This window comes from Heliangelus exortis, chromosome 2 (genome assembly GCF_036169615.1).
Source record: "Heliangelus exortis chromosome 2, bHelExo1.hap1, whole genome shotgun sequence".
NCBI lineage: Eukaryota > Metazoa > Chordata > Aves > Apodiformes > Trochilidae > Heliangelus > Heliangelus exortis.
Genome location: NC_092423.1, coordinates 18610892 through 18624356, shown reverse-complemented (window position 1 = coordinate 18624356; position 13465 = coordinate 18610892). Strand labels below are relative to the sequence as shown.

General features: G+C 37.5%; 1 protein-coding gene across 6 annotated transcripts in view; it reads left to right on the top strand.

Moving 5' to 3' along the window:
* The window catches only part of ARMC3 (armadillo repeat containing 3), a 52567-nt gene extending 39312 nt beyond the window's left edge, over positions 1-13255 (top strand). For 4 of the 6 annotated variants that reach the window (XM_071735053.1, XM_071735055.1, XM_071735050.1 and 1 more), the window contains 7 exons: positions 1112-1280; positions 2072-2172; positions 3172-3261; positions 4675-4764; positions 8394-8591; positions 11018-11195; positions 12736-13255. In XM_071735053.1, coding sequence (XP_071591154.1) covers positions 1112-1280; positions 2072-2172; positions 3172-3261; positions 4675-4764; positions 8394-8591; positions 11018-11195; positions 12736-12948 — 1039 coding nt within the window. In that variant the 3' untranslated portion in view covers positions 12949-13255. The remainder of the gene's footprint in view (positions 1-1111; positions 1281-2071; positions 2173-3171; positions 3262-4674; positions 4765-8393; positions 8592-11017; positions 11196-12735) is intronic. The other 2 variants (XM_071735052.1, XM_071735054.1) reach the window with 2 other exon arrangements.
* Positions 13256-13465: the final 210 nt, after the last annotated feature.

Genomic DNA, 13465 nt, shown 5'->3' with positions numbered 1-13465 from the left:
TCCCTGCATTACTTGCTGGTTACCTGGCTCTGTTGTAATGTGCTGTGTGACAAATAGCCTGCACTGCTCTTCCACTATTTTCTCCCATTGCTCTCTGTTATAAAAAAGGATGTTGTCATTTGCCTTGCCTGAAAAACTTGTTCTTTGAAATCTATCTGATGTGCATTCTGATGTCTGGATTGTAAATGTCCACAGCAGGGGCTCCCTAATCCCACAGAGAGGAGCAGGCAGTCTAAACATGGATTTCCTTACATATATAAAAAAATTGATTCCTTAGGACGCAAAGAATGTCTACGTGTGCATAGAGACACATACAATATAAATTTGAATATCCATGTATGCACACATACGGATAAATATCCCTCTTTTCTTCCCATTGTTTTCATTCCTAAACAGTTCCAAAACTACACTGTTACGTTCTCCTGATCCAGCTTCGTTTTTCTTCTGAGTGATGTTCTCCTAAGGTCAGAAGTTATCAGTATGTGGGTTTCAGCACCAAAGCCAGCTTAAAGAGTGGATTCCTGTCCTCCCATGATTATTTTTGTTATATGTGTCCATGCTGCAAAAATACTGCACCTGGTGATGCTGACACAACTGCTTGTGTTTCCAAGATTATTGGCATTTTGCAAATCTCTGCCAGCTCTCCCTCCCCAACCACAGTAACAATCCTAAAGCAGAAGGATTCACACATTGCATAATGGCATCTGCAAATTGCATCGCAAGTTGGAGAGAGAGATTGCCCAAACTGTATCACACAGTCAGCTCTGCACATTATTCCTTTTACTATGCTTTTACATCCTTCTGTTTTGCAAGTTCTCTTCGGTACCAAACATCCTTCTGTGCAAAAGGTTGTGGCATCCTGTCAGCATTTTCTTTTATGTAGCTTTAACTGCCTGAAGGGATTGCTTTCAAGCACTGCAAGTGATTTTTCTCCCCGAGAAAAATAATTCTGTGCAGCATAGCCAGCTCCTTGCTGGCCCAGAGGCCACCAGGCTAGCACTTGGAAATTAATCTGTCTTAGACTTGGCAATGCTGAAAACTAACTCTGAGTTGTATAGTAGCAATTATTTGGTATTTAATTATTAATTAGTCTTTGTATTGTGTTTCCTAGTGCCTTAGAAATCCTAGAAGAAATTAATCTATCAACAGCACGCAAAAATAACTTTAGTGAAGCTGCTCTGGAAAAGCTACTTGATAACAATCTTTCCCAAAAGTACAGCCAGATAGGATATTTATCATCAAGTAACATCATTACTGATGGATTCTATGATTGTGGTCGGGTAAGCTACTTTAAATAAACTATTCTACTTTGAAAGAGTAATATTTTCTTCTTGATTTAGAAAAAGTAAGAGTACTACAGCAAAAGACAGAATCTGACTACATAAATATTTGTTTTCTTTTACTGAAGTTTTCCAGCTTTATACTGATTGCTTTTTATTATCTTTCTTCATGGATGAAATCTCATAACCTTCATGCCACACTCTAGTTGCAAACTTTTTCCCAATCCTATGTAAGCTGAGCAGCTCCTAGTTTCTTTCCAGATCCTTTCTCAGTTCTTAGTTCTTGTGGTGTCTCCCTGCAAAATACTATTAGGATGCTGAGTGACCTGTGGGCTTTTAGTTTGTTTAGTTTTACATGAAGAATGGGAGGGCTTATATTTTCACCTTGGTTATGGCACTTTCTCACACAAAGCACTGTGCACATATAGAGAATGAGTCCTCTATGTATTGCTTGTTAGTGCTGTGTTCATCTTAATTCTGAGAAGGACTTTTCAGAATGCCCAGGTGAATTAGAAACATTTGTTTATTCAAGAGCTGTTTGGAATGACATAGTAACACTAATTACTTGTTAAATTATTTATAAGCAATTTTTTCTAAAAAAAAAAAAATTGACAGAAGACAATGCATATGAGGAAGAAAAAAAATTCACATATTTTGAGTAGCTTTATAAGTTCTTCTGTAAATCTGTTAAAGATTATAAACTTTCAGTCACTCTTGAGATATCTTTTAAATATTTTTTTTCATCTTTAACTGAATGGAACACCTTGTCTTTCATTCTGATTTTCTTGTAGATAAAACCTGGAGTGAAATTTTTATCTTTGGAAGAACTGAGTATGCAAGAGCTTACTGACCGTCGAGCCATAATCTTCATTAACACTAAACCACAAGAAGAGTGAGTCAGGATTGATCCACTGACATTTACTGTTTCCTGTATGAACTACCTAGGATATACATATTCACACATATATGAAATAGAGAGATCCTGGCATAGTGCTTCACATCCTATAGAGCAAAAGAATGTATTCTGTAGAAGAAGAATTTGGAAAGTAACATTTTGTCCCTCTTGACAGAAAAGATTAGTTCAGTTGAGTTGCACCTTTTAACACCCTTTCTGATGGTTGTACACACAATTTTTTATTAGTTATAGCAAAGTTTGTCATCTGCCATAATAATTATGTCACCTAGGCTGTATGTCATTGTGCAGCAATGAAACCTATGGTTTTATGATCCTATAGAGACAAATACATGGAATTGTAAGTATAGCATCCCAAGAGGCAGCTGAAGCCAAGCAGCAAGCTCTCTGGCTTGATAAAGAACCTGTGTCCATTTCTTCTCTGTTTAAGTTGAATCCAGCCTAACAAATCTTAGATTTGAATGCAGGAAGTTGGTATTGGAGTTGTTTAACTGGGAGTCATTTCCTGTAAACAGTCTCCCAGATCAAAGAATGCTCTACCAATATTTTGCAAGTCCGAAACCTTCTTCTCTGTCAACACATCACATAGCTGGTTTACAGTATCATTAGCTTCCCTTTTAAGCTTGTATATGACACCATAAAGATGTCTGAGAATATCTATAACAAATTAAACTTCCGTGCTCTTTGTTGATCCCTAGAGTTGTTTTTAAGATATTTTCTTTCTTTGATACAGCTTCTTGCCTTTGTACCTTGGCAGCAGTCTTACTCCCTAGTTATTCTTGTGTATTTTGGTATTCTGTACTTAATTTTTGATCCCTGATCAATATCTGGTTTACTAGTGGTTATATAATCTCTTCCACTTATATACATTCTAAGAATATATTCACTGTCCTTTAAAATCAGAACTCCATTTTCATAGCTGAACATGCAAATGGCAACTCTGCAAATAACTTGCAAAAAAATCCTGTTCTGTTTCAGTCTTACAGTACAGGATTCACAAGATTCATCTAGTGAATTGACTGTCTTGTCACCTTCTATTTCAAGAGGAGGCAACAGAGAAAGAGCAAGGTGTGATTTTAAGATTTACTAGTGGTCAATATTCTAGTACTGCTATAATGTTAGAAATAGAATCCTGATTCAAAATTGTGATAGCTTCCTAACAGAGTGCAAATGTGCAAATACAATGTTAAATATGTTTTGGGAGTCTTTCTTTCACTTCCTAGTTGCATTACTCTTCCTTTGTCTATCTTAGTGATTATTTATCCTCCCTCCTCATGCAGTATTTGAACATCTCCTGTTTATTTGGCTGGTTTTCCTCTCAATATCCCATGGAGGCAGTGAAATACTGTTATTTTACAACCTGACAATCAAGACACAGGGAAATTGGGGTAGGAGTTCTTTTCAGTTTAGATCCTAGACCCCAAAAAAGTTCCCGTGCTGCCTACTTGCATTCTTATTTCTGGATTAACTTTCTTCCAGTGAAATTCCATAGATGACTGAAGCTGAGAAAGATGTGCTCAGTGTGCCCCAGTTTTGAAAGCAACCAACCTAAAAATGCCTTGCTCTTGCAAGGCACACCATGTACTAGCTATAGTCCTGCAGTCCTTGTGAAACTGATCCGATGGGCATGTCTGCTCATACCAAACAGGTCAAAACTTCTAACCTTGTAGTGGGAAATTAATTTCCTTCTTTTATAGAAAGAGGATTTGAGCCTTTCTCTCCCACCAGCAGATAGCCCATCACAAGATACTTGGTTTGTAGCAATCTTTTTCTGGTTCATTGCAGTATTCACTGAAGATGCAGTGTAATGAAGAGAGCTTTCTACCTAAGCTGTTAGAACATGTATCTGATAGAGTAGAAACCAAAGTTCTAGCCCTTGTCTTGATAACAGGTTTGTTCTGGTGGAAGAAAATTGACCAATGGTCTCCTGGCTGTGCTTTATGTAGAACAGCAGCACAATCATGACCACAACAGTGTCCTTCAGAGAAGGCCTAACTCATGGGGGATGTATGAGATTACAAAAACAGTCCAAAGTCCTTGACAGGAACATGGTGTGTAATATACAATTCTCTTCAGCTTTTCTGTTAGCTAACTTAGTGACCTGACCATTTAGTATACTGGTGTCTGTGGGTTCCAGTTCTGACTTCCTAGTATTGCTTATGTTATGGTGTAGAGGGCCTTGGCTGTGCCTAGGGCTATTAAATCTAGACAGTGGTGGACATTACAAAGTGGTAAGTGCTGTAGGGTTTGGATAAAAGGGAGATATGGAGTGTATGTTGTAGGAATGGAGGTACTATGTTTGCAATTTTCAGGTTGGAGCTCACACATAAAATATGATATGCTACTGTCTGTGCAGGCATTGTATTGATGGTGATAATAGTTGATTTTTAGACTGCTCATATATTTCTTTGTATGTGTATCTGTGTGTGCTTGAGAGATAAAAGCACGAGAAAAATGGAACCTGCTTTGTGATCTCAATAGTTCAGTAGTATCTCCAATGGAGGAAAAGCAGGAGTTACCTGGACAGCAGTATTCACTGACCAAAACCAGCACTAAAGAAAAAGGCTTAAGGTATTGTACTTTGAATTATATGTGTATCTGTTTGTTTAGAACTGACATGCAAACTGTTGGCAGGTAATAGCTACTGACTGTGAAGGATTGCAGTTCTGACTTTAATTAGGACTCAACTTCTGAGAAAAGTGTATCCAAAAGTTAGTGATTTATGAGGCAGACATTTACATTTGACAAGGTATTTGGCCTGCAAGCACCTCTGGAATTCAGTTTAAATTCCTTTGTATTAGATGCCTGAAACAGATCATATGAATCATGTTGTGGAAGGTTCTTGTTTCAGAATGCAATCGAGTAGATCTTGCATCTTGACTGTCTATTCAAGCTTCTGCTCATTTACCAGCTGCTCCTGAAGCCCAGCATGCTCTGGTCATGAGCCAGCACACAATGTGCCAGTTTACTCAAAGGGAGCAGCAGGCAGAGGGAAACCCCAGTTATGTTTGATCTGCACCAGTGTGGGATTCCTTCCTCTCAGAAGATGCTCTAGAGTCATAGCCCATACTCTGAAGCAGCTGTGCAGAGCTTACAGACCTGTTCTGACACAGTGTGTTGGTTTGTTACAGTGTGAGATGTGGGTACCCTTGGATAGTTGCTTTTAATATAATTTATGTCAATTACACAGTAAATGACTGCTGTGTTAGCAACCATAACAATTACAGAAAGAAAAGGATTTTCTTTAGGAAAAAATAAATGCCTGTCTCCGTGTCCTGTAGTAAACTTGCAGGGATACAAAGACTTCTTTCTTCAAGTATGAAATAATTACTTTTGAATGTCATGATCAAGTTGTATGATTTATAACCTCATTGTCATTCATTTTGAATCTATAATTCATACATCATTATTATTACTAATTTCTGAGATACATGGGAGTTATTTGAAGGTCAGTATCTGACTCCAAGTCTCAAACATGCTTAGGCTCTTCCCTACACATTCTTTTCCTTTGATCATATGTTTCTGTTCATTATTATTTTACGAAGTACTACTGAACACTGTTTAAAGCCACTGTTTTGAAAAAGTGATATTACTTTATATAAACTAAAGTTGAAAGCAAAGAGAAAAGGCAGTTGTAATTGTTTGCTGGAAGTGTTTGAATTAGATGTAGAGGAAGTGCATAGTTGATAGTTTGACGTATATCTGCATAGACAGCAACATTTTTTATCAAGCAGTTGCATATCTCATACACACATTGACTAGGTTAAAAGATAATATTTAATGTAGACTGATAAATGTGCCTTTATTCCATCCTATGTTCCAGTATAGCATTTAAGGAAATGCTTTTCAGTGCTTATTTACTCCTTTTCTAAAGACAGCCAAGGCACTGAGCTATGAAAATAAGGAAAGAAAATAAGTGTCATGATTCTTCTGGGGGCAGGGTACTGTATTGGCTGCCTTTTTCCTCACATTGGGTCTCTGGTGACCCATTCAACTATTGTACTGAAGCTGCAACAGGAATTAGAAACAGTCTGGAGTCTGTTAACTGCTACGAGTTCTCCTGTGCAGTTCCTCTGCATCTGTAAAAAGTGTGGCTCTTGAGTAGTAAGAGAGCTTTGGGAAAGGGGAGTGATTTTTTTCTGATGTCACAATTTCTGTTGATAAATAAAATGAGGATAAATAAGAAGACAGGAAAAAGAAAGCTGAAGTCTCCTGCAATGCTTGCAGATAGCACAGAGCTGTAAGGGAGCAACTCTGTAGTTCCTTATCAGATAATTACTACACCAACATGGTGAATGGAAGAGTTGAGGAGTAGGTGTGGAAGAGAACCTCATATCAGCTGTTCCACCAAGGAACAGAACATTGGCCTACCTCAGAGAAATAAGCAGCAAAAAAACAAGTAACCTATTGTTCAAACACATCCTTACCAGGTTTTTCCTTTCTGAAAACTGGAAAGAAGGAGAATAAGAATGATTCACGAGTCATTTGAGTAGATAGGAAAGGGGAACAAATTCTCTTGCTGTAGGACTGTAATTTAGCAGAACACTTCTAATAGGGAAAGTACTGGGAGAATAAAAGGCAAGAGCAGGGGAAGAAGAGAGAAAATGGTCAAGGAACAAGAATTACACCATTAGTAAAAATTGTTCCTTCGAAAATCTGCTACCTCAGACACCAGAGAGGTGGGCATAATTTGTTGGGTTTTTTAAAAAAACAGGGTATTATTAACCATAATCATAAGTGTATAAATGGAGAAGTAGGTAGTTGTTTAATCTAGTGTTGTAAGGTCCCCTGGATGTAGTTAAGTAAAGTCACATTAGATAAAGAAAACTGTTTGCTCTTTTCAAGTACAAGTGCAATTAATAACCAGAACATTTTTTTAAGACAGTGGCATTAAACTCTATAATTTAAAGATTAAATCTTAATTGGTTATCCTTCAAGAACAAAGTGCTTTATGAAATCTATGAGAAGGGCTTTTTGTGAATTTGATAAATCTTAACAGGTAAAAGAAAAGTCTGCAAAGTATTCTGAAGACAAGTTGCTTGAATTAGACTACTGGTAATGATATATGTCCTTCTGCTTTGTCCAGTGCCTTCCATCTTTAGAGTACTGTTCATTGTGAAATTTTAAGAACAATTTGAAAAGAATACAATAATGGTAGTGTGCCCTGGAGCCATGGACACTAGTGATCCTTTCTTTCTTTTTTTCCTCCCAAGAATGCCAGAAGTACTATGGATTTTTAAAAACAAGCCAGAGCTGTTAAACAAAAGGAGTTTTTACATATTTCACATGAGAATTTTTCAGGACCTGTGCTGAAAAAAGGCACACACATACAAAACACAAGTTCCATGTGTTCCCACAAATGAAAAATCCTAAGCTGTCTGATTGTATAAATTCTAGTAATACCTCTGGTAAGATACTGACTGCATAGTTGCTGTGTAACATGTGAAATGTAGGGTATTCAATCTTAGCAGAACAAGCATTGCATTTATACCTCTGCTTGGTGCTTATGATTCCAGTTCAGGATCACAGTAAATTTTTAGAGTAACGAAAAATGTAGCATGTACAATGAAAAAAGTCAGCATAAACAGAGCTGTTATAAAACCTTAGTCTGACAAACCATGCTGTAGTTTGTATAATGCTTGATGTACATGGTTTGCAACTTTGGAGACTGCTTGGTATGTCCTGTGAAGACTTCAGCCATGCTCTTAATACCATTTGTTCCTTTATTTGAAGTCCGTATCTCTCCTGAGTAAAAACTGTTGGGAGTTCATAATTGTTAATTCATTACCATACACAACCGAACTATAGGTGTCTAAAAATGTTTCCTATATACTCTCTAAAAACTCTCTCTAAACTCTCTCTAAATTATTATGTAACTGTATGTAGGTGTCTTCTCCCCTAGATAATTAACTTATAAGAAAAACATAGGAGAGCCACAGAAGAACATAGAATATCAAGAACAGGAATATCAATATGTAGCTAGTGTCATTTGATTCCTAGCCATCCCTGAAGGCATCTTCCACAAATGTTCTGCACAGCTTTATAGATTTTGGACTATTCTTTGTCAAGAGAAAATATTTCCTCTACCTATCCCTCAAAATTAATTTGTCTAAAGTGTCTTGTTGAAAAACTACTGGATTAGATTTTGGACTTCAGAGATTACAGTGTACTAATTAAGTGTATATTGTTTTCCATGTAAGAAAAGGAAAGGAGAAAAAAGAAGAGGAAAAAATGAAAGAAGATACTCAGGTTATATTGCAAGTCCAGGATGAAATAAAGGTAGAAAGTTCACAGTGGCTACCACCACCTGACTTCATTTTGCTGGATTACATTAATGCTGCTTTCACAACAATTCTACCATTAACTACTACCCGGGAACAGGTTGTGGCTCTTGCACAGTGAGTACCAAATTGCAGTTCCATAAGTAATGCAAATAAGTCAAATTCGTAAAGTAACAGTTTTTTCGTCCAAGGACTAGTTTTCCAAATTTGATCTTTTTCCCATTGTTAATTGGAATTCAAGACAGCTTTAGTCCAGAATTTTAACATAACTTTAGATTATAAACTTTGTGTTTCTAATTCTGTTGTAATAAGTTTAATTTTTTTTAATAAAATATCACTTGTCGCAAAAGGGTACAAATTTCTCATCTTGAAAATACTCATAAGAACAATTTCTGTTCTGTATCTGACTGATTTCCAATCAACACATCAGCTGCATATAGCATCTGTATCATCAAGGAGAGGCCCAGGTTCTAATGCCCTAGCCTAATACTGAGACTATGGCAACTTATACGTGTCATGTCTGTGCTTTCTCTTAGAATCTCTCTTGCATAGTTGGTTTGGAAACCCCTCAGGATGGAAACTGCCTTGTATTTTGTTTTGTTATAGGGACAAAAGCACGAGACACTTTTTCTAGTGTATTTTTTAGGTGCTATAGAATTAACATTCTGATGACATTAAGTCATCATTAATAGCGCCAGAATATTGCAATGGTGCATGTACAGACTGTTGTCATCAATCTGTGATTCATTAGTCACACTGACTACTCAGCCTGGGCACCAATCACTGTCACCACCAAGCAGAGTGTCTGCTTTCATCTTCTCTTTAGTTTAACCTTTACTATCTTAGCAGTTTCCTGGCTGCCTCCTGAATCTGGAGAGTTTGGCGTCAGGTCCCGCTGAGTCTCACAAAATTTGTTTCTCCTACTGACTCTCATTTTTAATGAAGTGGCCTAATGTGATGTGAGGAATTACTTTTCTGTTGATTGAAAAATTTGACAGGACAGATACTCATTCTTAACTCTCCAGCTGTGTATAAATCACGGTGCCTTCCTCAAGGTGGAATCCATAAAATGGTCTTTCAAATCCTCGCTTCAAACACACCAATGAAATACTTGCAGGCATGCAACCCAGTGAAGCAATCACAGGAAATTTAAGTAGAATGTTTTCTGTGGGAATTTTTCTGTGTATGTTCCATTTTAAGCAGCTGCCTGAATCGCATGTGTTGAATTGGAAGGGGAGGAGGAGGCAGCTGCAGCAGCCCTCCGCAGCCTGGCAGCTTGAGCAGGGTTCCTGCTGTGCTCACCAGGGAGGGAGCCAGGGTAGATGGAGGAGCAGGCAGCAGTGCTGGCTCTCTCCTTTGAAAAAAATGCAGCACATTTTTGTGCACATGCAGGAGTGGTGTGTGTGCAGGCTGAAGTCGCTTTGCTGTCTATACTGAGGGTTGGCTTTGGGCACAAACAGCACATGTGGCTGCCTGGCATCCCCATCTTCAGGCTCATCCAGTAATTACAGTCCTCAAGGTACCCTGTCTGACCTGCTCACTAATAGTTCCCTGTGCCCGTGTGTGTTGCAGCCAGTCCCTCCTCAGGCTTAGGTTTTGAGAAACACAGCCTTTGAGTTTCTATTTCGTGTACTGTGAGGACAGACCCTGTGCACAGTTGCTGCAGAGGAGGTGATGCAGATTCTAGCTCCCTGTCTGAAGCAGTGGCTTGTAATTCCCACATCACCTCTGCAACACCTTGTCCAGCATGAGAGCCCTCAATAACACTTGTGCTTGTGGCTGAGGTCACTTGGAGGAACAAAGGTCCCTAAATACAGGGGCCATGCATAGGGGAGGTGAAGGTGTGTGTATGAGGAAGTACCTGTGGGTGCCTGGTCACTCCAAGACATGCTTTTGGCACTGTGGGCACTGACTGTGAGTCATCTGTTTCTTTGCCATTCTTTTCAATTGATAAATACATGGTCTTCACACCCCAAATACTGGTTTCAATAGAATCATAGAATCATTTAGGCTGGAAAAGACATGTAATATCATTGAGTCCAACTGTAAACTTAACACTGAATAAGAAAGCACATGTAGAAGTTGAAATGCCCTTCCAGGATGCAATTGCTCTCCTGTGTTCAGATCATGACTTATTGCTTTATTTTTGTTGTACATATTCTCATACCTTTATTATTGTTTGAAACAAATGGCAGGGCTGGGGATTGCAGTCTGTAGCTCACTTAATCTATTAGCTGTAAAAATGAATGCTAGCTTCTGAGCTACTTTCTCAGTAATTACAGTGTTTATAGTGATTTCTTCTGAGGACTTTGTGCCTATATCAGCCCTCTCAAGAATCTCTGCTGATAGCTGTTGCACCTTAGTTTAAGTCTGTGACAAATGTGAATTACTTGAGCTATGGTTACCTGTATTTAATAGTGAGGATATTTAAAATGTGAGTTATAAAACAAGTCATATGTCATTCACTTCTTACTTTTATACGTTGAATTTTGATATATTTCTGTAATAAATAGAAGAGGAACTATAGGTGTAATTAATCCCAGTATAAATTGCAACAGGTTTGTGGCAGACAAGATGGGTGGTCCAATTGAGAGAGACAAACTGCATGACTTCAGCTGGCAACTCCACATAAGTGAAATAGAATTTGAATTGAAATGCAATGTTGTGCCTATCGGAAAAGTCAAAAAAGGGACATTCTGCCACAGAGCTTTGCTTTTCAAGGTACACTGACATTTATTTTACAATTTAACATTATTGATGTTAAATGGATATTCTAAACTGAAGTATACTTGCATCAGTGTGATATAGTATCTATATTCGTATAAAATCTTTTGTGTACACTTATGTAATTTTTCACTGGCAAAGTTGATTTCCCAGTGAATGAAAGCCAGCATTGCTGCTTTCTGTAAACAGTCTTGTTGTCATTAAATTGTCTTAAGTGATACCAGCAGAATACTTGATAAATGGTGAAAAGCCAAAATACTTGATTTGGAGTCAAAACATTTTCATTTTCTGTGAACTGTAAAATATTTAATTATGCAGCTTCCTTTTTCTTTTTTTTTTTTTTTTTTTTCCCCACACTGCAAATGTAAATTTGGGACAATTTTTATTTGCTGTCTATCCAGTATTCTATGACAGGATTTAACAGCTTTTATGTTTTAGTTTCTTAGATGTGGAAGATTCATTTCTTCTGTCTTAATGTGAAGATGTACTGGTGCAGCCTGATTATCTGTCCCATCTTTTTTGCTTGGCTGTTGGGTAGCTGGGCTTTTCTACTTCTTGGATGGAAAGGAAAAGAGAAGCAAGGGTCTAGACCATGAAGTGGGAAAGACACTAGGAAACAATAGACAGGAGAAAGAAAACAATCCTAAACTCATTGTATCCACGTGGAGGGAAACTTCCCAACGTATTTTATGGAGGTGTGAGGGGATGAATTAATTGTGCTGAAACAGCACTGATGTTCACTTACCCTTCACTGTCCGAAGAAACCTTTATAGGGACAGATCATCTTTCTTAAAGCCACAGCAGTCTAAGCAATGGATATTCTTGTCCATTTGTAACAAGTTAAAAATCTTTCAGGATTTCATTCCTTCACAGCAGCTGCATTCTGAGAAAGCAGTTTTGTAGCTGGAAACCATTATATATGTGTGTGTCAGTGATGGCACAGCCCAGAGGAAAGGCAGGTGTTTCACCTAGCAGACACTTGCATTTCATTGCTTCCCACATTCATGGAACTGAAGAGCAAGGAGTGTGCTCTGGAGTGCAGCAGCAGACATAAATTTACACTGATAAAAATGCTGCATTTTTACACTTTATATTTCATATTAGCTATATGTATACAATGTACCTACACCTCATTGCCTGAATAGACAGTTCTTCAAAATGTTATTCACAAAAGTCTTCCAACTAGAAAAAAAGCATTGTCTGGAACTGTGGGTGCTGAATTCACTTGTAATCTGAAGGACTGACTGATAAACAAATGCACAAGTGTTTGGAAAGAATTACAATTAATATTTTTCGTGTTGTGAATAGAATGTGATAGAAATAACTTTTTAAAGCCTACACTTTCTAAGCAGAGGGAACATTAAAGGTTTGCAGTTCAGAACACTTTCAAGCTTTACAAAGTCCGTTCCAAGAGAGCTCTTGCCTTTCAGGTATTTGTTTTCTTTTTATGCATCTCTTGGCCTTGCTGGTTACTGCATAAGCCACATGTATTAACTGTGATTAACTCTTTTTTTTTTTTTTTTTTTTTCCTTCTTAGGTGATAGCAGACAGAATTGGCATTCTCTGTAGTTTGGTTCGTGGCGAATACAACAGAGCTTGGAATGAAGTTAAACTGGTGGATGATTCTCCTCAAGGAATACCCCAGCTTCTGCTTCCTCCTCAAGAGTATATTGTAGATCTCATGTTTGAGCCAGGTTTCTTGATGAAACAGGGAAGTGTACAGGCAGATCAGTACAAGCAAATGTATTAATCTTGACAAATTTCACCAAAATAACTATTTTAAAAAATTTTTGCAGCACTAATATTTATGAAACAGGGGGCTGCAGGTCCAGCAGTCAAACAGAGGCATATCTGTTGTCCTAGCCCCTTAGTTAAACATATTTTAGGTATCCAACTTCAATGCTTAGGAATTCTGTCAAATTTTTGTGCTATTTTATGACTAAACTGTAAAAATAGAGATTAAAATTCAGTAGAACAGCACTGTCTGGTAAGTGTTCACTTTATAGTACTTATTATGTAAGTTTAAATAATTCAAAATAAAATATATTCTTTTTTTCCTTCAACTTCTATGCAAATTATTAGGAACTGTATGTCCATGAAGTAAGAAAATGTGACATCTGATAGAATAACAAGTCACCTAAAAAAAAGGACAATTTTTTGTGTGAAATAGCCCAAGAACTTAGAGCTAGAAGAACTAAGCCTCTGTATAAAACATCCCATTCATATTTCTTGGAGCCTGACTGAGTTAATAATTACAGATTATAACA